The sequence below is a fragment of the Ostrea edulis genome, chromosome 2 (genome assembly GCF_947568905.1).
Source record: "Ostrea edulis chromosome 2, xbOstEdul1.1, whole genome shotgun sequence".
Lineage (NCBI taxonomy): Eukaryota > Metazoa > Mollusca > Bivalvia > Ostreida > Ostreidae > Ostrea > Ostrea edulis.
Window position 1 is genome coordinate 39980443 of NC_079165.1, and position 22440 is coordinate 40002882.

The window sequence follows — 22440 nt, forward strand, 5'->3', positions numbered from 1 at the left end:
GAAATACTAAATTCAGTATTTCATACAACGGGTCATGTTCAATACAGTTTGGTATAATTTGTATATAGTTATTTGGAGTATTGTAGCATAAAAAGGGACCCAGTATCTCCAAACTTAATTAAAATGATAATTTTAGTAACCGGGTCCCCCCCCCCCCCCCCCCGGAAACATGGAACACACCTTTCGATCACATTTATTTGCACGAGAAAGATACATTTATGGTATAAAAATGAATATAAACTTTTTCCTTTCGCTCAATCTTTTCAAGAAGAAACCCTGCATAAAAATAGCTAGTTTATGTCAAAATGCAGAAAAAAGGCAGCACATTATCTTTATGATATCATACATAATATTCTAGCTGCAATAATGTAGCCTTCTCTGATATATGGGGGAGATGGGAGAATTTTAAAAATCGGAGAGGGCTACTTTATTGCACCTAATATAATTCCGATTAAAATGAGAATGCACCATGATTCTTGCACTAAACACACATAATTTTGCGACAAAAACCACGAATGCTGAATATGGTGTTTGAATGGAGGTCTTATTACATTTAATCTTGTAAAGAAAATGTTTCGGAGTTTTATTATGAAAATTTAAATTTTAATGTTATAACAAAGAAAACACATGCCCCATCCCCCAAGATAAAGTAATTTTGCGTTAGGGAGTGAAACAAATGGATTTCAGAAAACATGTTTACGTCTTTTGCAATATCTTTTTGTATCTAAAGGATATGTGTATATGTCTGTTTAAGCGCTTCATGAAGTTTGCCGACGTGAAGCATTGCAGTTCATATTCTCATGTATTTTAAAAATGAAATTTATTTCTACTACCCATAGGAGATGTTCACACGATTTTTACTGGGTGTTGATCCCACCTGTCGTCGTGGTCGTACTGTATGTAGTATAATTAGTTTTTCTTGTGCATTTTCTCTCAGCTGGGATAATTGATTGACTTTATATTTTGTTTAACGTCCATCTCGAGAGAATTTTTCACTCATATGGAGACTACCCTATTGCCGCTGAAGGGCTGCAGAATTTAGGCCTACGAGTATGCTCGGCGCTGGGAATAAATTCCAGAATTTACCGCATGATTCAAGGGGTAGCGACTGAGGAACCCACCTATGGCCGATTTCAAGTCACTGGCAAATCATTGTAGATGTTGATAAATTGTACCTGTTCTGCAACAAGATGTTTGTTTTACAGAGTGTGTAAAAGCTGTCCTTATAACAAAATAAACGAAAAGTGCTATAAAAAAAAGGGGGGGGGGGAATTGTATGTTTTAATGTATTATACCTGAGACATTATATGGTGTGTGTGCGTGTGTGTATTTCATTATTATTTTAATACGCCCTGAAACTGATGTTTATTCTTATCTAGCATATTTATGGTATCTTGTGTTTTCATGTTTTATATGTACAATGAGGATAGGTACAGCTTTTAATGTTTTATTTATTTTCTATGTATTATGTGTATAACATTCCCTTGTAAGGTATATATGCATTGTAAAGCACCTTTGAGCGTACATAGTGTATGAAAAGGGTGCTATATAAATATGGTATTATTATTATTAGTATTATAAAAGTAATTCAATTCCTATACTAGTAATAAATCTGTAAAATGCATTCCATGAATTTATATATTATTTGTAAATAGCACAAAATTGGTTGATCTCTAGGTCTGTTCAATCGGCATAGGCTCCATAGTAATTACATGTACACTGTACATCAAACACGACTCGGGGAAACACGTCTGATAGAGCGAAGAATTTTGATCCAAATGATACTTGTATTTATTTGAATCAGCTGGGACTAACAATGAAATACCTACTTGTTTTGAGTTTATATTTTGCTGCACTAAAGAAGGAAAAAGGTTCCGATACAATTTTTCACATGTTACGAAATTCTCACGTACAACAGTAATGAGTATACAATAGACAGTTTAAACCTTTATTTAGTATACAAATTGATAACTCATGAGGTGAAGTAAACATAGTTGTAATTCTTAAAAAGAAAATCACGAAGAAAAGAAGCGGTACATGTTCATTGATGCATTTGGAAATAAAGAAGCATACGTCACTAAATAAAATACAGCATACTAGTATACATAAATGTAATTAACGGTCCATAGGTGTGTTCGTAGTACAACATTATATCATGTACCAAACCAAACAAGATGTGTTTGTGAAACACAAATGCCCCCAATAATGGCCAATGCTAAAGATGGTCAATGTCACAAGGACAAATATATTGGTACATGTACCAGTAGAAAGATCTTGTCACAAGAAATGCTCATATGCAATATGAAAGCTCTAATATAAATTTACCATTTAGAAGTTATGACGAATGCCGATTTCTTTTAAAAGTAGGTCAAATTCCAAAGTCACAGGGTAAAACATTTTGGTACCCACGGAAACGTCTTGTCACAAGAAAGACTAATGTGAAATATCGAAGCTCTAGCACTTACTGTTCAAAATTTATTAGCAAGGTTAAAGTTTTCAAAAAGTAGGTCAAACTCCAAGGTCAAGGGTAAAAAAATGTTGGTACCCACAGAAAGTTCTTGTCACAAGGAATACTCATATGAAGTATCAAAGCTCTAGCACTTACTGTTCGAAAGTTATTTGCAAGGTTAAAGTTTCAGACAGAATGACAAACAGGACAAAAACAATATACCCCCTCCCCCTGATCTTCTATCTCGGGGGCATAAAAATAACAAATATTACAAAGATTTTAAAAGTATAACTTGTAAATTAATCTGATGGAAAAAAGAAATAGACTGCATCGAAAGTCAACGAATTTTCTCTCTGTCGAGTTAGAGTCACACTTTTCTGAAAATAGAATAAATCATTCATTAAAATAATCAAAGTAATTAGTGTACATACCAGTATTGAGAGCAATAAAATCATTTTAGAGTACCATTCAAGGGAAGATTACTCTAAGTACAAAAATAATTTAATTTTCTTTCTTTTGTGAGAATAAATGTAAAAATGATTTTAGTTTCAGTGCTGCCTTTTATCTTTTGATTCGAGAATAAATATATCAGTTTTGAGGACTTTATGTAATGTTTTGGTTGGCGGAAGTATTTATTGATCAAATTAACTTGTATTAATAAGTACACTCTTCTATGTGCAGTGTATTAAGGTCCGATACTGGGACGCGGAATATAGAAGACGCTAAATAAGCCACTAATAGCTGTGAAAAACACGTGATAAATGAAATTAACAAGAGCCACCGCTATCATACAATAACTTCTCGCTTATTATCACTGATGTGATCGCTGAAGCCTTCCGATTGTGCAATCGGAAAGGGGAAGTTTCTAGTAAACCGGTCCTCAATAGCACGCGACTGTATATGAACAGTTATCCCCCTTGCCGTTGCTAAGCGGACTGTAAACACACAGGTATTTGCATTTTCACCTCGGAAGCTGAGACGTGAAACTCGCCAATGTTTCGTGAAATAAATTGATTAGAAAGCCCAGCGGCGATTGAGCGTAATTAAGCGGGGGCTTGGGGGCGGAGCCCCGATAAGTAAAGGTGATCATGTGAGTCTATCATTTAGATTTTAAAGAAATTTAGCATGGATGTTTTGGGCAGCCCCCATTTCGGAAGTATCCGTTGGTTAAAATGTCAATCAAAACGTTTTAAAAAAGTTTTTCCCCAAATGTTACACGTACAAGATTTTTTTTTTTTTTTTGTAAAAAAGGAAGAATCAATATCCTTTCTCAATCCCCAAAGAAATTCAGTTTGCTTTCATCAACATCAGTGAAGATTACCGTAATTCAGGAGAATTACGTAAGATAACGCACACGTCACAATATTCCTAAACAACGGATTCTATCGATTTTGGAACATAAAACATTCGTCTTTTTGCATTCTGTTTTCATTTTGAATTTAAACAAGAGGCCCATGGGTCACATCGCTCACCTGAGTCACCTTGGCCCATATCTGAAGACTTTCCATATATATTTGCATGTAAAACCCTTTAAACTTTAGTTCCTATTATGGCCCCAACCTACCCCTGGAGGCCATGCTTTTTTGCAAACCTGAATCTACACTATGTCAGAAAGCTTTCATGTAAATGTCAACTTATTTGGCCCGATGGTTCTTGAGAAGAAGATTTTTAAAGATTTTCCCTATATATTTGCATGTAAAACTGATCCTCTTTGTGGCTCCATCCTACCGGGACCCGGGGACCATGCTTTGAGCAAACTTGAATCTGCACTATGTCAGAAGACTTCATGTAAATATCAGCTTTTCTGGCTCAGTGGTTCTTAAGAAGATTTTTAAAGATTTTACCTATATATTTGTATGTAAAATTTTGATCAACCCCATCCTACCCCGGGGGCAATGATTTGAATAAACTTTAATCTGTACTATTTCAGGAAGCTTTCATGTAATATTCACCTCTTCTGTCCCAGTGATTCTTGAGAAGAAGATTTTTAAATGACCCAACCCTATTTTTGTGATTATCTCCCCTTTGAAAGGGACATGGCCCTTCATTTGAACAAACTTGAAAGCCCTTCACCCAAGGATGCTTTTGGCCAAGTTTGATTGAAATTGGTCCAGTGGCTCTGGAGAAGAAGTCGAAAATGTAAAACGGTTACAGGCAGTCGGACAGACGACGGACAACAGGCAATCAGAAAAGCTCACATGAGCTTTCAGCTCAAGTGAGCTAAAAATTGTGTTTAAAAACCAGTTTTTTAAATATTATTTAACACAGGGAATTCAATTTTGGGCTTAATTATACGATATTTTGCCGTTTTAACGATTTCACCGATAGCTCACGCCATCGTATATATATATATATATATATATATATATATATATATATATATATATACACATGTACTAAACCGCCTTTGGTGGCACTTATTTTAGCGCGATATTTTGGGGACCGGTATACTAGAAGTGTTCCTCGGAAAGCAACAGGACCATTTAGTGACCAAGAAATGAGGAAAATCAAATTGTGACAATCTAATATCATGGTTGGATTTTCGTAAAATACGAACGACGAAGATCATTCCAGATTTTTAAAATATTGAGATTATCGATTTTAAGTATATTAAACACAAACTAAAAACATCAAGATACCACTCGTAAAACTTGCATACTTACTGGTACAATCACATGCATCGGCAACATATTTCATCGCAAGAATGTTAGCTCCTTCACGTTTACAACTCATGAAGTCCCTAATGGTACTGTACACCAATGTTTTAAAAGCACTGTGATTGTGGGAAAATATAATATAAATACAATTCAAGAACTTAGATAAGTTGTGTGCGTGGACTAATAGACTTTGATCATTTCAAAATGCATAAAGTCAATATGGAAAATAAACAATTATTCACACAGCAAAATCACGGTTACCATTGTATAGAACCCGAGTTTGACTTCACTTACAATATACTTCAGCACATTATTTAGGACATTTCAATTATTTAAAAAAGGTTTACCTGCATACATACAACTTGTCATATGGTTTCGCCAACACAGATGAGTTGAAAGCATCGTAGTATTTTCTATTTGTATTCTGAAATCCCTCTTCGGAACAGTTGGTATTGTGTTTGTCTAAGGGTGAATTATAAACATAGTTGACCATTTCATGTCGTAATAGTATTACAATACTAATTAATCATGAGTGTCTGTTAGATTTATAATGGTATATACGAAAAAATATCGACAATGAACAAATTTGATCAAATCTTTAAAAAAAACCCAGGCCTTCCGTTGTTTCTTTCAATTTAGATACATGTACATGTAGTTTGATTTTAAAATTGACAAATTATAAATTTTTTGAAGTAAATCAGGAAAAAAACCTCACCAGGGATAAGTTTGTCTTCAATCGAGTTTTGAGTGCATACCGGTATTTCTGAAACAGGATAGAAAGGTTTAGCATGAACTTGTGTACATATCCTTTATCAAAAATCCTGAATTGGGGTGTTGTTGTTTTTTTTTATCTCTGCGCAGATTGATTGTACATGTATATTGTTTAACGTTCCAAATCGAGACTGGAGATGTCACCATTGCGCGGTGCACAATTAAGGCCTATGCTCGGCGCTTACGGCCTTTGAGCAGGAAGGGATCTTTATTGTGCTACACCTGCTGTGACACGGGGCCTTGGTTTTTGCGGTCTTATCCGAAGCACTCTCAATTTAGTCGCCTCTTCTTAAGATAAGCAAGGGGGTACTGAGGACCTATTTAAACCCGGATCCCCACGGGACTATTCTAGAGTTACATGTAAATACATGTACATGTAAGTATTTTAGGCACTAATTTTCCATTTGTACGAAAGCCGATAGGTGCCAGGGTATAGAATTAATATTTATTTAACTGGCGGCCGCCACTTAATTTATCGGGCGGCCGCCACTTAATTTAACTGGCGGCCGCCATATAAATTAACTGGCGACCGCCACTTATTATCTGGCGGCCGCCAGTTATTTTATCTGGCGGCCGCCACTTAATTCATATATGGCGGCTGCCAATTGCTAAAACAATGTAATTCGTATCGCTGAGTGATTATTTTGGAAAGATTTAGAATAGTACGCAAATACGCAGCATCGTTTTTCAAAGTGTATTGGAACAGTCGGAGGAGAAATTGTCTTCTACAATTGTTGACAAGCAGAAAAGGAACCTAAAATGTCTCTTTTGTCCAAACTTCGTACTCCTAAATTGAAGGGAGAGGGCTCCGTTCATTCTTCAATTGATCAGTTCATTCATTATTACATTTTTACCATTCATTACTACCACCAAAAGAGTGGGGTGGGGGCCAATCTGCCAATTAATCTTATTTCACATGTAAAAATAATTATAGTTTGCATGTGAAAATAATAGAAATTGAACGTTGTCAAAAAAATGGAGGGTCAGCTCCGTGGGTCTACGTATTTAACAGTACAATCGAAAAACAATAATTTAATGCTCTTAATTCTGTATATATATATATATATATATATATATATATATATATATATATATATATCACATACATGTACATATTACTAAGCATTGGGAGGGATTGCACCCCTTTCATTTTGAGAGAGAGATAGAGAAAGAGAGAGGAATTGAATAACTGGTGACAGCCATATAAATTATTTAAACTGAGTGGCGGCCGCCATATAAATTAAGTGGCGGCCGCCACTTAATTTATCTGGCGGCCGCCAGTTAATTTATATGGCGGCCGCCAGTTAAATTAACTGGCGGCCGCCATATAAATTAACTGGCGGCCGCCACATAAATTAACTGACGGCCGCCATATAATTAACTGGCGGCCGCCACATAAATTAACTGGTGACCGCCAGATAATAAGTGGTGGCCGCCACATAAATTAAGTGGCGGCCGCCAGATAAATTAAGTAGCGGCCGCCAGTTAATTTATATGGCGGCCGCCAGATAATAAGTGGCGGCCGCCAGTTAAATAAATATTAATTCTATACCCTGGCACATATCGGCTTCCGTACATTTGTACTACATGCATATAATTTATGTGTATTCTATATTTTCATCAAATTTTCCATTTGTATTGTATGAAAAAGTGAAGATAACGAACAGTGACCAAATCTCAAAAATCCTATAAAAATACATTAACAGTGGGGCAAACAAGGGTCCCTGTACACACGAGAGGTGGGATCAACTTTCAAAAGGTTACCACTGACTAACACGATATAAGTAAAACAAGTATATCAAGAAATGTACAAGATGGCAAACTAACAACTCAACTTTATGACAGTCTTCTGCGTCAGCTTCTCCATTGTCTACTTCCCATATTTATGTAGCAATATTCCATTATCACCTGCATGTGGTGTTTATCTCTCTCAACTAATTGGAATCGCAAGAGTTTGTTCAGCGTATGATCAGTTTTTAAATCGAGGCAGGCTACTGAGAAACAAGCTGATGTTACAGGGGTTTAAACAGTCTCATTTAAAGACAGCATTTTGCATATTCTATGGTCGTTATAACGATATAGTTTGCCGATACAACCTGTCATTGGGTAACATGTTGTCCAACGTGTTTCATACCAATAGTTAGGCCATTCTTTACACACTGGTTTTGACTACGGATTACTCCGTTTACCTGATCAGGATATAGGGGTCACAGTGGGTGTGACCGGTCTGATTGTAAACCAAGCTGTTGAAGTAATGCAATAGGCCATTTACATAATAAAAATAGAATTTTTTTTATAAAATACAAGAAGGAAAATGAAAAATATGGAATGCAAATAATTGTTATAAGAAATATACGATACAGGGATCATATAAATGCTAATGAAAATTATACACTGCAAATAAGATATACAATTGAAAGGCAAATGATCAAATATTTCAACGTTTAACTTGCCATGCATTTTAAATGAAGTTCTCGTATTTCACTGCAAGGACATGTATGCTTCGATGAGATAATGAGTTCCCAAATAAAAAAGCTTCCTATGTATTTTAAAAATAATCTCTTTTTTTTTTAAAAATACTCTATCGTGTCTTTCATGACAAACTATTGCAGAGACATGGATTTTGAATATACAAGGACATTACTTGTTACGTAAAATGTATGTTTCGAGGAGATAATGAGTTTCCAAATAAAGAAAAAGCTTCCTATGTATTTTGAAAACCATCTCTTTTTTTTTAAAATACTCTACAGTGTCTTTCATGACAAACTGTTGCAGAGACATGAATTTTGAATATACCTAATATTCAATAATGTTTTTTTTCTAAATGTTCATTCTATCAAAACTGAATCTAAACTCACTTCATATCGAACATTCCATATTTGGTAGCTCACTTCCGTCAAGTGACTGTACAATGCTTAAGACGTTGCTTAGAACATCTTACCTTCACCAACACATCCACATACATTTGAAACGTACTGTAGAGCAATGCTGTTCCTCGCTATGAGTATAGGATCTCTGTCACAATCCCGAAATACCTTCTCAGGACAAGTAAGGGATGTTCGGAAGGCCCTCAAATAATCAAAATTACGGTAAATAGGCTTATATAGAAATGAAAATGTCATCTAAGTTACATGAATCAATGCATGCTTTAGAGCTCGTGAGAATTTGCACGTCAAGACTTTTGGATGAATTGAAGAGCCGATCTTGAATGTGCCAACGCCTACCGCTACACGGGACCTCCGTTTTGAGGTAATATCCGAAAGACCCGTGATTCTCACTTCTACAAGCCGAGCGTTTTGCGAAGGAGCAATCCCTACCTATAGTTACGTCTTAAATTTGGTATGAGCTCACGAGCTCCCAGTTACGAAGCGAACACTCAATCACCGAGCTGTTGCGACCGGTCCCAGTATTCATGTGCACTGTACCTAGTACCCAGTCGTATTGACTAGGACCCAGTTTTGTAGAATAGGTCCTGTCCTTGTTGACAAAAGATTAGGATCGAGTCTTATAGACTAAGACCCAGCTTTGAAGATTAGAATGCCGACTAAGACATGCAATGTAATCTCTGCTTGAAGGACACACCCATTCCTGTGGATCCTGCTGACCCTGATTATAGTACAAAATAGACACTTTAACTATTATATATACGTACATGAACATAGTCACATGCGTGTACGTGTTCTATACCTGCACACCAGATTCCTGTCATGTGGGTTGTTAAATACAGTGACATTAAAAGTCGTTGTACAGTTGATAATAGCTGATGACAATGATTTCTCAGAACAGCTACCATCATTTGGCACTACAATGTTGATTTCATTATAATGAAAAATAAATTTCAATTGTTTTTGGAAGGAGATATATTCAAAATTCGTATACAATTCATATACTTGTACATTTAGAGAGACCGAAAGGGAGGTGAAGATAACGAACAGCGAACAATCTCACAACTCATACAAGCAATATAAAATAGATAGTTGGGCAAACACGGACCCCTGGACACACCAGAGGTGGGATCAGGTGCCTAGGAGGAGTAAGCATCCCCTGTCGACCGGTCATACCCGCCGTGAGCCCTATATCCTGCTCAGGTAAACGGAGTTATCCGCAGTCAAAATCAGTGTGCCAAGAACGGCTTAACAATCGGTATGAAACACGTCAGACAGCATTTGATCCAATGATTGATAGGTTGTATTGACAAACTAGATCGTTATAACGACCATAGAGGGACTAAAAAAATCTCTAGTAATTGTACTAATTAAAGAAGTCGTTCTTGGTTACATGTATTCTATTACCTTTAAAGGGTTGTCTATGAGGATTCAAAGGAAGCACCAATGATTGATTGAATATTGTTCAACGTCCCTCTCGAGAATCTTTCACTCATATGGAGACGACACCACTGCCGGTGAAGGGCTGCAAAATTTAGGTCTATGCTCGGCGCTTATGGCCATTGAGCAGGGAGGGATCTTTATCGTACCACACCTGCTGTGACACAGGGCCTCGGTTTTTGCGGTCTCATCCGAAGGACCGCCCCATTTAGTTGCCTTCTGCGACAAGCAAAGGGTACTGAGGACCTATTCTAACCCGGGTTCCCACGGGACTAAAGTAGAGAATTGTGAGTGGTGTGTTTGGCGATATTTTTGCATTTCCGTTTCCGTTTCTGGGTTTTCTTTCTACAGATCTACACAATGAAACAAAAATGATTCTTCCACTACGCTTTCAAATGATTTAGAATTTATCATTTTAGTGATTTCAATACTTTGTAAATTATGGAAACACCTACACAAATATATATATATATATATAATATATATATATATATATATATATATATATATATATATATATATATATATATATATATATACACATGTATATATATATAATTATATATGTCCCTTTTTCAGGACAAAATATTTGAATGGCAATAATGAAAACTAAATTTTAAAAAATTCAAACTAGCACTAAAACTAAAGTACTAATACAGAACAAACAGAGCATATTGAAATTTTCGATTGTAATATGGGACGACATAAACAACAACACCCACGTCTGTTCTGAACGAGCGTCAAGACTGAACTGAACTACTTACATGTAATTCTTACGCTAGATGAAGTCATAAACAAATTTTGTAATACTTATATAATAACTTCATAATTAAAGCTAATCAAAATTTTCGGGTGACAAATGAGAACGAGTTTAAATTACCTAAGGGTCAGAGAATTGTGTTGACTCTCTGTTTCTAAATAATGATAAAGAAAGAAATATGCCCCTTTTTCTTGTTGATAGGTAAATGTTGAATAAGAATAAGATTTACAAACCATTCACTACAACAATTAAATTCCACTTACCAAAGTATGTGATGAAATTAATGAATACTGCTGAAAACCATATCTTCATTGCTTACGATAATTAACACTATGCGGATGTACCTATAACAACTTGTATATGAAATAACTAAACACAAGGATACTAAATATCCCTTTTATATCTATTCACTATTAAAATGAATAGTACACACCTTTAAGAAACATTGAACGTTCGATAATCGGGGAAAGTGTCAAAGTGTGTTTTATCGGCAGAAATTCTTAAATGAAATATTTATTGTCCTTTTGCATCGACCATCAAAAATATTTGTACATACATGTAGTTTATCTTCAAATCGACCGTCCCTATCCTCATTAGTGTTAAATAAAAAGTCAAATTCGATTCATGCTACATTTGTATTTACAGGAACAGAAAATAGAGATGAATTCACTCTGTAGGTATGTAATTATAAAAGTTGGAACTAAGGAAGAGTAATAGTTTAACATACTGTGTTATACTAGTACTAAGTATTTTCACATGATGTAAAACTAAAGTTAATGAAACGAGCGAGCGTGTACGCATTCTATCATACCACCCCCCTCCCCACTCTGCTTATCGAAAAACGATTTTGAATCTAAGTTTGCCATTGAATCTAAAATGCATTTTCATTTTAGACATGCGTGTATAATGTTTAACATTGTAGTCTATTTCTACCGACAGACTAGAGTGAAGAAAGACGTAAGCTCTCCTTGTGTTTCCTCATCAATTAGTTCATTTTACAATAATGTTGGAGTTTGACAGGGTGAAAATCTTTCACCATTTCTGTTTGCTTTATATCTGAATAACCTTAAAGTATTCAGGTATAGCAACAATGTCAAAAGTCTTTCTCGTTTATCTGAAAAATTAGGAACTATTCTTAACATTTATTCAAAATTATTTCTTTTTCTACATGCAAATGACACAATATTATTGTCAGAAATACCAGAAGAGTCACAGAACCAGCTAGATGTTTTCATATTTGAATATTGTTAAAGTTGATATTGATAACATAAAAAAAATATTTTTGGTAAAAATGCTCAGGCTACTACTACCGTATTTAAAAACGACGGAGAAAGTCTTGAAATTGTGGTTCATTTTGGTTCGTTTTCGAAGGGCTCCAGAACCATCAATACTTGGATGATAGTGCTTTTTTTTTTTAATTAAAGTTTGACCTGACAATCAACCAATGGAAAATAAATGTGATTTGTGGCTATTTTGCTGTATTTACAATTGCATGGCATGCAATTTAAAACATATAGATTGAACATTGTTTTATTTCAAAATGTGTCATAAGGTTAATGAAAAAAAGAAGAAATTAAAATTGTAAAGATGCTGATGGAAATTTAGATAGGTTCGAACACCCGCACTCCTCCATCTCGATCCAGACTATTCAAAATAATTCTAAAATTCTTCTTTTAACGTCATCCACCCTAAAATTCTTTCTAATCCAGTAATTTCAATAATTTATGTCATTGATCTACCATAAAAACAATCATCTTCGACACGTATAACACACAGAATACGCCAGATTCGAGATAAGAGCTCTTCTGTGTAGGAGGTGCATTTAGTGGAACTTTGAAATCCTTAGAAGTGGGACAGAGTGGACCTACATGTAGTCAGTGAGGAAGACAATAAAATGCATTAAAAGTGGCTTATTTTTAAATATGTAAATGTAGGAAATACCAAATACTATCAAAACAGATGTTTTACTAAACTGGAAACATAATAACAATGTCATATTTGCAAGTAATAGCCTGGATATGATACGTATAACCAACAAAAATACGTGATATAATAAGAATTCCACGTATTTAATTACTTCCTGAATACTTATTACTTACTTAGTTTGTATATTAGTCGAATTCGGGTGATGAACTGCATATGAGAAACTTACTGAGCACATTGAATTATGCAGTGATGAATATTTGTCACACTCCCGCATGTAAACAAATTGTTTCGCGCCTTACTATGTTCGAGACCGAGTTCTCCAAAGGGAAATACCTCGGACGTGTCTCGAAACCGACGTATTCGATAGTTTTTTGCACCACTTTTTGGCTCATTCCCTTGTTTGCCCGGGTGGCCTTGAACAACGCCACTTCCGATAGCTCTTTTAAGCAGATAAATCTCAAGTTTGAAAGCCAAATGTTATATTTGAATATCGAAAACCAACTGGTCTCTTTCAATATTGTGATGGAGTTATATCATACATAAATGTGTTAACATAAAAAAGGTTCATATAATTTTATTCGATTAATGTAAATGGAGATATCTCATTACGGGAAGTGACTTTATTCATGGCAACCAGGACAAACAAGGAATGAGCCGAAAATTAGTCCATAAAACTATCAAATACTGTGTTATTCGCGTCGATGATGATTATTTTTATGATATTGAAATTACTGTATCAGAAAGAAATTCGAGCTGGGTGACAATGATTTAAGCAAAATTTAAGAGCTATTTTGAATCGAAGTTTTTAATAAAAATTCGGAAGTTCTGAGTAAACAATCGTTTGATTTCTTGTGTTTTTATTAGTGCCACCCACTAATAAAAAACACATGGTACATGGTATATACCCATACTATCAATATTACAGACAAAATTATCGGTTCCTGTGAAGAGATACCCGAGAAAGTAGGTGAGTTTGGTTGACTTTGTTGCGTCGGAAAGTTCACGCTCGTACGACCTCGTGAAACCACATGGTAAACGCTTAATATGAAAGTTGAATTAGGCCAACACAATGTCTGTAGTTTTGAGAACTTTATTTTGAAATATTCATGTTTCAATACAAAGAATAATAACTTCTGCAAAGTGTAGACTAAATTTTCGCCACCACAATTTGCCTCCCCCTCCCTCCCTTCCTCCCCCCAGGTCGTTGGCTAGTATTATATCGAGAAGTACACGGTACACGTTGCAAGTTCATGTTTGCACTATCCAGTTCTACCTTGAAAACTGTCGAATATGTAACACCCGCCTTTGGAAAAAGTTTGTTTAAGCTCTGGTACATTTAACCTATAAAATTCTGTCGTGATTTTGATTTTCTTCCCCTAAGAAATCGTAATTCAGAACGCCATCAAAATGTAAAGGGGTTTATAAAATTCGGGTAAAAACCGTGTTCCGGCAGTAACTCGAAACTGCTTTTATTATATGCATTTGAATTATTTTCATATTTAAGAGAAAATGAGCCATCGTCATTATGGCTGCAATCCCGGTAAAATTTCATAGCCTTCCGTTTAAAATTGATTTTAGTGTGTAGGGAATAACATAGGCACATACCGTTTTACTTTACTGTCCAAGTTTCCGTAATCAGAATTTTTTACGGGAAGGGGTGATTAACCCCTTGCCCAACCCTCCTCCTTTCTCACCCGGGCTTGGGACCGGCCATGGCGGAAAGAGAACAGGCATCAGATGGAAGTTTATCAACCAGCTAGAAGACCTTGATTACGCTGATGATATTGCCCTCTTATCTAGTAAGCACCAGCACATGCAGGAAAAGACCGAAAGACTGTGTACACATGCTGAAAGTATTGGTCTCCGGATCAACACAAACAAGACCAAGGTGTTGAGAATTAACAATAAGGTAACCAATCCTATCACAATCAAGGGAAGAAACGTTGAGGATGTGGACACTTTCACATACCTTAGTGCTATTGTCAACAAGACAGGAGGGACAACAGAAGACATCAAGCACAGACTGAGTTTAGCCAGGAATGCATTTGCAATGCTTAATCCTCTTTGGAAGTCCACCAAATATAGCAGAGCAACAAAGATCAGAGTATTTAACAGTAATGTAATGTATGTGCTACTCTATGGAGCAGAAATGTGGAAACTGACTGAAAGTGATGTCACCAGATTGGAAACTTTTCAGAGAAAATGTCTACGAAGGGTACTTCGCATCTTCTGGCCCATGAAACTCAGTAACGATGAACTATACTGTAGGACAAGGACATGCCCAGTAGGTGAAATTGTTAAATGCCGAAGATGGAGATGGATAGGTCATACTCTGAGGAAACCACATGACAACAACTCCAGAGTAGCCCTGACATGGGCCCCAGAGGGTAAAAGAAGAGAGGTCGCCCAAAAACAACATGGCGAAGAAGTGCAGAGGCAGAACGCGAACAACTAGGATGGCAAACTTGGAGCGAAGCAGTTACAGTAGCAAATGACAGAGTGAGATGGCGGAAGATACTGTCAAGCCTTATGAGCCGAAGAGGATAGGTAGGTACAATATAGGTATACCGTTTTACGTTTAATCAAATGTATCTGCATAGTAAAGAAGATCTTTTCAAAGCTTTATATAAGAGTAAATATTTGAGATAGACAAGTATGAGCAGCGCTTTAACCATTGCGAGAGCTGGAAAAAAGAAGCAGAATCGTCGAGGAGAGGAAGTTGATAGCAATCTATGCTTAAGCAATTGTTTCTTTTATTCATCATATGCAAGGGAGGGACTTCACAGACTATCCATTTTATTTTACTGCTTTGCTCATATATGTAAATATAATTATTCGTATATAGCTTGCTCTAAACTTACATGTATGCAAAAATATATTCTTATACTAACAGTTCATAATTTTTATTCCTGTAGTTTCTTCTTTGATAGCTACATGTACGAAAACCTATTAGGATCAAACTATGGGGGAAAAAATAAATAGAAAGACAATATCACGCCAAAAAAAAAAAAAGAAAAAAGGCGTAATAACGCAGTCAAAAGGCGTTATAACGTGAAAAAAGGCGTTATAACGCGGGAAGACTTTCCAAAAGTTTGGTTCTTGCAGTTTTAAGAAAGATAACTCTTCTGTCCGAAAGTTTTGAACTTATGATTGGAAGAAACTTCTTATTCAATTTAACCTTTGCATATCATTAACGCACATGATTGTGCATTTTCTATTTGTAGATTTTAGTACATATTTAACGACCAGTTTTCAAGAAAATGAAGATAAATAATTGTAAAATGTATGACTGCTCAAAATAATGGTTTTTTTTATTTTAATTCAGACATGGTAATCAAGAATATATCAAAAGATGAAATGAGTATCTAAAGTATGCAATTAAAAGTGATGAAATTCAACCCAACCCCCCCAATGAATTTCGAAAATTGTGAAAAATAAAAGACAACTAGTGATATGGGATCATTACAGATAATTTTATGAATATATGAGGAATTGGTACAAAACAAAAATCACCAGTTGGTGTGTAATTCCACCTGGAAGAAAATTACAGCTTCCCCGATAAAACAAGTAAAGCCAGTTAAAATCCGCATAGTAATCTGTTATGGAACTCTAACACTAAGTAGGCAGTCAAATGACTTGTCACCTCTACCTAACAAGCTTGAAGAAACCTCCCTCATTTGTCGGTTTCGAATTAGTCAGAAAGCTTCATTAGGGTGCAACTCACGCGGCAAAGTCTGTGTGATTGATCGCTAACAAAATCTATAGTATTCTCTTTCAGTGATATGAAAATGCGTCTGACCCAATGTATGCAGTCCCCGTCCAATGTTTGAGTATTGATCCTGAATAGAAATAGCATGGGGATTGCACATGTATTACTAATCTATTTTCGTGAAGCCGTGAAAACGGTAGTAGGACGATTAATAATCTGTGGATAACACTTGGATATGCTTCATGTAGAAGTTCGAGGACTGCTTTCATATAATAATAATGATATCCTTTATTCAAATACTGGATCGCACAATTATTCAAACTAGTTTACATTGTGGTCCTGTAGGGCTGCTTTCATATTTTCGAGCTGCCAGTAAATGTCGGTTCTTAATAAAAGTAGCTGTGTGATTTTTAAAAAAAAATGTATTTAGTAGACCTTTTACCAATTTTCCGGACATGACATGGAAATCCTTTCAATGATTAAATATTAATTGCAACATTGTCATGCCGCCCATAGGAATGAATGACATTAATCATAAATGTCATCAAAAGTCACGTGAGCAGGGAAATGACTGGTTGCAGATTGTCTGTATCTATATGAAAATTAAAACATTTTTGTTACGCCATCCTTTATCTTTTTACTATTAGGATTTTATATATAGAAAAAAGTCGACTTGTAGTGAAAAGGCTACCTGTAGGTGTCCAATACGTTGACACTTGTTGTCCATTTATTTTTAATAAAGGGCAGATACTATCCGTTCTAAAAAAAATTATGGTCAGTAATTGTCAACTTATTGGACAGTGCCAGGTAAGCCCAATAACTTATTAGACGTCTACAGGTACGCTGAAAATAAGAGGAAGACAATTCATTATTTGTCAAAGAGATACAAATTTAATTTTAAATTCCCTACAAGTAAGAATCAACACAGATATCGGAATAATCACTGAAACACTTATAACGATATCTCCTTTTATTAGAATTCTCTGCTCCAACTTTGAAAATTCGCAATTTTTTCTAAATTCCATTGGCCATTATCATATTGCATCAAAACTTAAATTTGAAAGACATATTCCCATGCTGTATGGGTCGGGTGTGACCGGTCGACAGAAGATGCTAACTCCTTCTAGGTACATGTACCTGACCCCACCTCTAGTGTGTCCAGCGGTCCGTGTTTGTCCAGCTCTTAATTTTATAATCTTGGTGGGAGTTATTAGATTGATCGATACTCGTTATATTCACCTATTCATGTAACAAAATGATGTATGAGGTAACGGAACCGAATAACGTTTCGTCAGCATCTCCTTGATTTCATAATAAATTTCCATGACTAATCAGCATTTGTGGAAATGTACGTGTGTTTGCTAGTGCGAGTTTTATCTTTGTATGAATGTGCGACATACATTGTACGATTGAACTCAATTACAGATTCTTTGGAAGACAGCGTTTATGACAGAGTTTATTATTCCAACAATAACTAAACAGACGACAGTCTCCAGGATTCATTGGTACAATACGACACGCAGACCACTGCGCCTATACGTCACAAAGAAAGGTAGCTCAGAGAGGGAGAGAGAGAACGTCGTCAATGGAAGCATCACGAACCTCAGAGCACTCTTTTGGAAGATGGGATACAATAGAATTTCCATCTGGGAATGACAAGTCGTTAATGATGCCAAATTTCAGATTTTGTCTTGGGAACAACATCCAAGGATGGTGTCTTAAACTTTTAAAGGGAGGTTCAGAGAAAGGTCCTCCTATTACAGTAAAACTCTGATATAGCGAATTTCTGGGGACCCTCTATAAAAATTCGCTATAAGCGTAATTCGCTATACGTTTATAGCGAATTCATAATTCAAATACAACGAATTCGTTATAAAACTGATTTGTTTTACATGTATACCAGTTATATAAGAAAGCAGCAATCGATATACTTGCGTTTGTGTCGTCTTTAAGAGAAAAGAAGCCTATATATTTTCGAGAAGAAATATTTTTATAAAAGACATATACACATTGATTTATATATGATAATTTATCTTGATGGATTATTAAGTCATGCAAGAACATGTCGAGAGAGAAATGTCAACAAAATTTTGCGCAATACATACAAGTACAGTCTATTGCAATTGTCATATACTTGCTACTTTGCACAAATAAAGGAGTGTACGATAAAATAAATGCAATCAAACTTCAAATTTAATTAACGAGAATAGTAAATAATACCGACAATATATTTCCTAAATGTATGTGTAAGTATTGTTTTGCGTTAACAACCTTTTTTGAAAATATACAAACAGAAATTTTGTAATAAGTGTGGATCCTTTATGCCAATGGAAAACGATTGGTAAAAATCACAAAGAGCTTAAAAAGTAAAAAATAAATTCGTTATAAAAGGTGATTTTTACGTTCATTTTTAATTCAAGGGGACTAGGAATTTACTTCGTTATATCCGTAAATTCGCTATATCCGTGTTCGTTATAGACGCGAATGTTTATATAGAATATATAAAGAATTTGCCGGGGAAATCGTTTTCACTTCGCTATAGCTGTAATTTCGCTATATCCGTGTTCGCTATATTCGAGTTTTACTGTATTTGCCTTCGTAACCCCTCGTTACAAGCGATACTGGTATACTATTTTAATATACTAATTAAAAAAAATGAGAATAAGAAGGTGCTTTCTTTGCAGATCTACATTGTTTAGAAAGCTACTCCAAATTTCTAAATAATCTCGTTGACAAAGTGCTCTATTTTGTCATTATCCGTATTTGATTTTGTTTGTTTAACTGCTGAATAAGGGCGACATTTACCCATACTGCCGGTCAGTCTTTAAATGTTGTAAAGGTGTGGTATTTGCTTATAAAGCAGATTAGTGTTTAAATTCTAAATTAGCGCACCATAACTTCTGTAATTCAATGTATGTATGTACTGTATTTATGTCTCCTTGTTCCATTACCCACACATCAAAATTAAACAAACCTAATGTGTGTTGAAAGAAACGTTTATTGATCAAAATATGACATCGACCATCATGATAAAAAAGATATTGTAAACACTTTCAAACTTTTGTAAACACAGTTCTATTGGCAGTATATTAAACAGATTTAACCATGTTTTATAAATTACAGTAACAATGACATAATTTTCACGAAAAAATTACCTCTGGAATCACTTACCATATCACAAATCAACCAGTAAATAATGCTCAAAATACAGAAAAGGAAATATATGCACCGCACTATATTCATCAATAAATGATTGTACCGAATAGATGCATACTTACATTATTTGTATGCTAATTCTAGACATTCATATGTCGATGCGATACATCCTTGTGTGCTCGAGATAAGACACCCGAGTCCTCCACATCTGCTTCGTACTTAGATGTTTTCTTGAAAATGAATATTAAGGAGGTATGCTACACCGGAGAAATTTTATGTAGATGAAAAGTGTAGGATATGTATAAAAATATTTTGAATTGGAAAATTTTCAAATTTATTTTGTCAAAAAATACAGTTTTAGTAGAAGGTAATCTGAAAAAAGTTTAAAACCCCTACTGGACTCGAACCTGCGACCTACAGTTCAGCAGTCGGTATTCTAACCTACTGAGCTACTCGGCTAGGTATTTAAATGGAAAAGGAAAAGTCAAATATTGCTGATATCGATTTTGTCATCCATGTTTTTAAAGGAAGTCAGCCATTATGACGATGTAGAGTACTACCTTAACGACAAACTAACGACTCAATTTTATGATAAACGGAATGATTTCAGTTACTCCATCGTCAACTAACCATATTTATGGAGCAATATTCCATCATCACCGGCATATGGTGTTAACATATTCCAACTGATTCGATACGCAAGATTTTGTCTTGTTTTGCGTATGATCAGGTTTTTAATCGGGGCAGGATACTAACAAACAAGTTGATGTTACAGGGATTTCAACAGTCTTGTTTAAAGTCAGCATTTCACAAAAGTTATGGTCGATAAAATGACCTAGTTTACTAATACAATTATTGGGTCAAATGTCATACAGAATGTTAGACCGTGCTTGGCACACTGACTTTGACTACGGATTACTCCGTTTACCTGATCAAGACATGTGGCTGGCGGCGGGTATGACCGGTCGACAGAAGATGCTTACTCCTCCTAGGCACCTGGTCCCACCTCTGGTATAACCAGGGTTCCGTATTTGCCCATCACGTTCGTTATATATACATTTGTAATGTAGCATGGTTCGTAATTATGTAATGGATTTTGTGTGTTGTGCAAGTTTGTATGAATGTGACATTACAAATGCTGTATTTGGAAAATGCTTTCATTTGGATAGGTCCCGCGGAGGTATTGGTACCGTTAAAACAAAATATAGGCCTAATATACATGTATACACTATATATGTTATATATATATATATATGTCCAAATTGTGTTTTTAAAAAAAATCACAGTGTCCGGTATAAAATATTAAAAGAAATAGAATAAACAGTACACAAAGTTAAAGATTTAACGCAAGCGCTTTCATTTTATAATCCTCAGGCGTTACATTTTAAAATAGTTTTGAAATGGTTTGACGTCATAAAGGCGTCCTAACATTTCACGTACATAACGACGTCATAAACGAATGAAGGGAAAAGGATTTTACGTTAAGCATATTATGACGTCATAGATAATAACAGTAAACATATTTTACAGTAAGCTATTGAGAGCCGGTTTTAAAGTCTTAATAAAGTGTCTTTCTTTTTCTCGTCGGGAAATAGTATTTTCTGTATACAGTTTATAAAACGGAAATACACTGAATTGTCCGTGGCCACACACATCTATATGTTCACTAACTTTAATTTTTCTGTATTCGGGTGCTGAAATGTGTTGTTTATGAACTCGTATACGAGTTCGCAGAGTAGTTCCAGTTTCAGGGGAAAATTATGAAGAAATATACTTTTATCAACAGCAAGAGACAACCGAAAAATCTTAGGAGACTGTTATGTAAATCTAATTTTCAGGAAAAGTCCAACAAAATTTTTTTCACCGTTACCAAATGTGACGATCGGCGATGCGGAACGTGCCCATACTTAAGGGAAGGAAGTTCGTTCGAATTTAACAACAAGGAATTTACGGTAAATTCAGATATGACGTGCTCCACCAAAAATTTAATTTATGTTATAACATGTGCTGGCTGTGGAAAACATTATATCGGTGAAACTGGAACTACTCTGCGAACTCGTATACGAGTTCATAAACAACACATTTCAGCACCCGAATACAGAAAAATTAAAGTTAGTGAACATATAGATGTGTGTGGCCACGGACAATTCAGTGTATTTCCGTTTTATAAACTGTATACAGAAAATACTATTTCCCGACGAGAAAAAGAAAGACACTTTATTAAGACTTTAAAACCGGCTCTCAATAGCTTACTGTAAAATATGTTTACTGTTATTATCTATGACGTCATAATATGCTTAACGTAAAATCCTTTTCCCTTCATTCGTTTATGACGTCGTTATGTACGTGAAATGTTAGGACGCCTTTATGACGTCAAACCATTTCAAAACTATTTTAAAATGTAACGCCTGAGGATTATAAAATGAAAGCGCTTGCGTTAAATCTTTAACTTTGTGTACTGTTTATTCTATTTCTTTTAATATATATATATATATATATATATATATATATATATATATATATGTTATATATATATATATATATATATATATATATATATATATATATATATATATATAAAATGTGTGTGTGTGTCTAAATATAATCTGTCTAGATATATGTTTCAAGTAGTGGATAATGCAAGATCATATATTGAATTATATAGAGTTAATCATAACGTAACATTC

The 22440-nt window shown here is 35.0% G+C and overlaps 1 protein-coding gene across 7 annotated transcripts; it reads right to left on the reverse strand.

Moving 5' to 3' along the window:
• Positions 1-1934: 1934 nt before the first annotated feature.
• LOC125679400 (uncharacterized) lies at positions 1935-11424 on the reverse strand. Of its 7 annotated transcripts, XR_008799937.1 has the most exons (8): positions 11226-11343; positions 10170-10555; positions 9565-9679; positions 8819-8946; positions 5822-5869; positions 5454-5568; positions 5113-5222; positions 1935-2826 (listed from the first exon to the last, which is right to left on the reverse strand). XR_008799937.1 is itself a non-coding variant. In XM_048918620.2 (7 exons), the coding sequence occupies exons 1-7, from the start codon at positions 11272-11274 to the stop codon at positions 2729-2731; spliced, it is 663 nt and encodes a 220-aa protein (XP_048774577.1). In that variant the 5' UTR covers positions 11275-11424; the 3' UTR covers positions 1935-2728. The 7 variants fall into 7 exon arrangements, 5 of the variants coding, with proteins under 5 accessions (XP_048774577.1, XP_048774578.1, XP_048774579.1 ...); XM_048918620.2 differs by lacking the exon at positions 10170-10555 and having other exon boundaries at positions 11226-11424; XM_048918621.2 differs by lacking the exon at positions 10170-10555 and having other exon boundaries at positions 5466-5568; positions 11226-11339.
• Between the last annotated feature and the right edge of the window lie 11016 nt (positions 11425-22440).